Raw genomic sequence first — 4,119 nt, 5'->3', positions numbered from 1 at the left:
TGTCTCGTCCCTTATCTCCAGCCTTAGCAACTCCAAGCCTCGCTCCTTATTCCTCCCATCCCTTCTACACCCCTCTCATCCCAGTCACCAGGCTGCAGCACGCAGCAGGCTTCAAAAGCCAGCTGACGTGGGAGCCACTGCATCACACACGGTTTCATCCCATCGGGATGCACTTTTCCTACGTGGGCAGCAGGTACTGCCAGGAGCCAGCAGGACTGCAAGCTCACCAGCTGGCAAGTGCTGCAAGGAAAGAGGTGGCTCCGCAGGCTTCTCTGCTACCGACACAAGGGAAATCCTGTCAACAACATACAGGTTACTTCCCTTTCAAAACCACCAATGCACAGGTACAGGACAAAGTTATTTAACTTAGAACAGTCTGACTTTATTGGTGCAAAGATCAGAACTCTAGGTGACCGGAAATACTGAGAGGAAGGTGTCCGAGATGAAGGGGTGCACGCAGACAGTGGCCCCCACTGCCCTACTCACACCTATTGTGGTGTTTCTTTTCCAGAGTTTAGTCTTCGTGGATGTTGAAAAGCTTTGCTACTTCATTGAGATCATCGTGCTCCTCCCCATCTTTGATGATCTGATGGAAGGAAGAAGACGTTAAAACCTGCACATACTTTAAAGTACCAGTGCTGCAAGGCTGTACCTGTCACGAGTCAACACAATGAATTCCTTAGATCTCTCTGAAGCTCTGCTGACCACAACTTAGGCGGTCCACAACACAACAGTACTTACTACAGCTAAATTTATATGGGAGTCTTAAACACATTATTATCTGCCTACAGGAATGGCTGGAGTTGAAGCAACCTCACTACTGTAGGATTTCTTTCTGATGCCTCGATTTCCCTTTACAAGTGTGGAGAACAAGTACCTTCAACAAGTGATTCATCTCAGCTCTGAGAGGACGAGCCATCTTGGCTCTTTGCATTGACTTAGAGGAGCCCATGTAAGTGGCTAAAACTTGTAAACCTACCTTTTAGATGATGAGACCAAGAGGGCAAGGGTCCTGTACACACTTGGCCCTCTGATTTAGAGGAATGGCTGTTACAGGAAGGAAGGAAAGAATCTCTTTCATGGGGATGGAAGAAGTGACAGGTTTCAAGTGCATCATGAAAGCCTCAGATTAGGTACCAATGGAAACTTCCACCACTAAGAATAGCTCATTCTGGGACAGATACCTGGACATAGTATGGAATCTCTCTCAAACTACTGAAATTCTCCAGATGTTAATAAGTGACCTAAGTATAGCTGATCTTACCTTGGAGGATGGAGACAGACTATGGGGGATGGAGACAGGCTAAGCACCTACTCAAGGCTGCTCCTAACCTGACTTTTTGTGACAGGGTATCTAGGATGCCAGATGTTTAAGACTGTTTTAGACACTTGTGCATCAGAAAAAGTAGCACAAAAATAGGACGTTTCATGCCAATGCTCAGTCGGTTGTGACTCCTGCCTGTACTTACTACAGGCCTGAAATTTCAGCCCTGCAAAGGCAAGGCTTGAACATAACCCTGACTCAAGTTGTTTTTGTAAGACTTTTGAACAAATATGCAGAAAAGCACAAGGACATCTCCCATAATTCACCTGAGGCAGGGCTACCATTGGATGTTGCACAGCTCTGTTCCAGACTGAGCATCTGCATTTATTCATCCTAATTTTCAATTAGTAGATTGATTGTTCCACAAGAAAATCCCTGACCTAAGCAAGCCTCCCTGTTCAGCACACCAGTCCTGTACTGACCTTTCGAGCAATAGGCATCCTGTTGAAGATGTTCCACAATACAATTCCAACCACAACTTTATCCCTGAGGTAGAAAATGACACCTTTGCCATAGTCTTCTCCTTGCTTTGGAACTTGAGGCGCTGGTGAAGAGCCTGGAGAAACGTGAACTTCTGAGGCTTCTGCTTCTGTCTCACTCTCTGATCGAATACCCGTCCCTAATGCAAAGATACGATATAGCAAACGTCCAATGTGGAAAAAAAGCAGCAGCTTTTTGCATGTGATGGTGAAAGCAGACTAAAGAGTGAGGTTCTGTTAAGAGCCCGAGGCATTATCCTTTGAGTACCATCCAGCAAAAGTTAGGTTTCAGTAACGCGAGAATGAAGTGATCCTGACCTGAAGCGCTACCCTGACAATTCCCAACTTCATTTGCTAAATGCAGAAGACAGTCTACCTTCTCCAGGCAGCATAAGCAAAATAAAGATGCTTAGATCCACACAATCTCTTTTGTGAAAACCTGATCATTTTATGGCAATGGAGGAAACTAAGCTTCCCCGAGAAAAAATGTTGGTAAATGAGACACATGATGTCTTCTTGGAGACATCCTAGTATCAAAACCAGCCTTTAAAGCTTGGTCTAGAAAAGAAACGAACAGATTGATGTCTCCTCGTGCTTCACAGTATGATCAGCCTGACTCTGTGGCCACTACAGAGCAAGACACAAACCCCTCCACAGCCCCCAACAGCTCCCAAGCACAACTACAGCCCTACCCGACTGCTCCGTTGCACTTTTTGGTGTGTCTTTCGCTGTTGCTTTAGCAAAGACTCCTACTGTTGGCAAACTACTGTCAACAAGGCCAATGGCTTCGTACCCCACATTAGGACCCAGATCACTCCTAGGAATGAAGGAGGGGAAAAAAATTAATAAATCATTTGAAGCATTAGCAAGACAAACACAAGGCAATTCTACTCAGCCCCAAAGCCTCAGTGACAGTGCTGGGTGGGAGGGGGTGTGCAGGCTGACTGCCACTGTCTCTTCTGCATACGCTGGGCTGGAACAAGCAGTGAAGACACAGCAAGTCTGAGGCCATCACTTCCAGATTCAACAAACAACAACTTCAGGGGTGGCTTCCAGAAGCTGCATACATCTTGGGCCTTTAGGAAGTCACACATCTGACCTCAGCATTCAGTCGTGGGCATCGGGATGCAGCTGGTAGGTACTTGCTAAAACTTCTGTGTTGCTTGCATAGTACCAATGTAACATGGAGACAGAGATGGGGCAGAAGCAAGTGTTCCTCCAGGCCCTAGGAAGATCATTTGATCCAACTTCTGGTCATGCTGAGTTACAAGCACTAGACTTCGCAGTACAGACAATTATTGAGTGTGTATTTCAGAGAGAACATTTAGAGAAGACTAAAGAGAAGAACATGTGGCTGTCACACCTCCTTGAACTGAATATGCACTGGGGTGCTTGCAGGAGTCAAAGCAGCTCTGGTTTGGGGCCCAGTAAGTACAGCATGTCAAAAGTGTTCCCAACTACGCTGAAGAAATAGATGCATTATGCAAAACAACACGGGTCTCTCTTACATGTGCATCACAACCTTCCTGGCCAGAGTCCTCCAGCACAGACTGGGCTTACCGAAAGGAATCCCAGTAATGTGCCAGCTAACCAGACCTGGCTCCCAGCAGACGGTAAGTCAGAGATCAAAAAGGATCCTGAACATTCTGAACAAACATATGAGGAGTTCCTGCCACGTGCCAGGTTTTGAGCCCAGGAGCAGGAAATGTCACTTGGTGAGGGCTGGCAAACCCCCAGAGTAACGCCTGCCAACAGAATACACAAGTGCAACTCACAGTCCCCCATCACCTGCATCTGTGTCACGGGCAAGAGCGTCCTGAAGAAAACCACCTAGCTGAAATGGATGCTTCTGTGGCCATGGTTAAAACAGAAGCAGGAAACTCTTCCAGAGTCCATGCAGGGCAGACCAAGTGTTCAGGTAAATGACAAGAAGTCATAAATAACTATTTTTGAGGGGATTTCTCCAAGAAAAGTAAAGCCTTTCCCCATATTTAAACTCCTGCTAACCTTATATTTCTGGTCTTCAGCTTTGAGATTCTTTTTGTGTGTGTTTTTTTTGTTTGTTTGTTTTAAAAAGAATGTATGTTCCAAAACATACAGCAGAAAAGCCCATGTCCTCCATACCTCTGGAAAACAAACACATGTACACTCCTGGATGCAGCTGCGCATCACTACTAAAGCAGCAGTTCAGGTAATCAGCAAAGGTGCAACACAGCCAACACCAACAGATTGTGCTGAGGAACTTGAGATAATTTTAACAGAAAAGCTGCTATGAAGTTGAACCTGTAAAATAGCCTGCTCTGCAGGAAGAGGCTG

At 46.0% G+C, this 4,119-nt stretch overlaps 1 protein-coding gene across 1 annotated transcript in view; it reads right to left on the bottom strand.

The window, feature by feature from the left end:
* Positions 1 to 475: 475 nt before the first annotated feature.
* Positions 476 to 4,119, bottom strand: part of AIFM1 (apoptosis-inducing factor, mitochondrion-associated, 1) — a 16,932-nt gene continuing 13,288 nt past the window's right edge. The window contains exons 15-17 of the mRNA XM_010024263.1: positions 2,496 to 2,620; positions 1,747 to 1,943; positions 476 to 586 (exon numbers count right to left, since the gene is read on the bottom strand). Coding sequence (XP_010022565.1) covers positions 515 to 586; positions 1,747 to 1,943; positions 2,496 to 2,620 — 394 coding nt within the window. The 3' untranslated portion in view covers positions 476 to 514. The remainder of the gene's footprint in view (positions 587 to 1,746; positions 1,944 to 2,495; positions 2,621 to 4,119) is intronic.

This window comes from Nestor notabilis, unplaced genomic scaffold (genome assembly GCF_000696875.1).
Source record: "Nestor notabilis isolate BGI_N333 unplaced genomic scaffold, ASM69687v1 scaffold1410, whole genome shotgun sequence".
In the NCBI taxonomy this organism is placed as follows: Eukaryota; Metazoa; Chordata; class Aves; order Psittaciformes; family Psittacidae; genus Nestor; species Nestor notabilis.
This window is presented reverse-complemented; position numbering and strand designations above follow the sequence as displayed.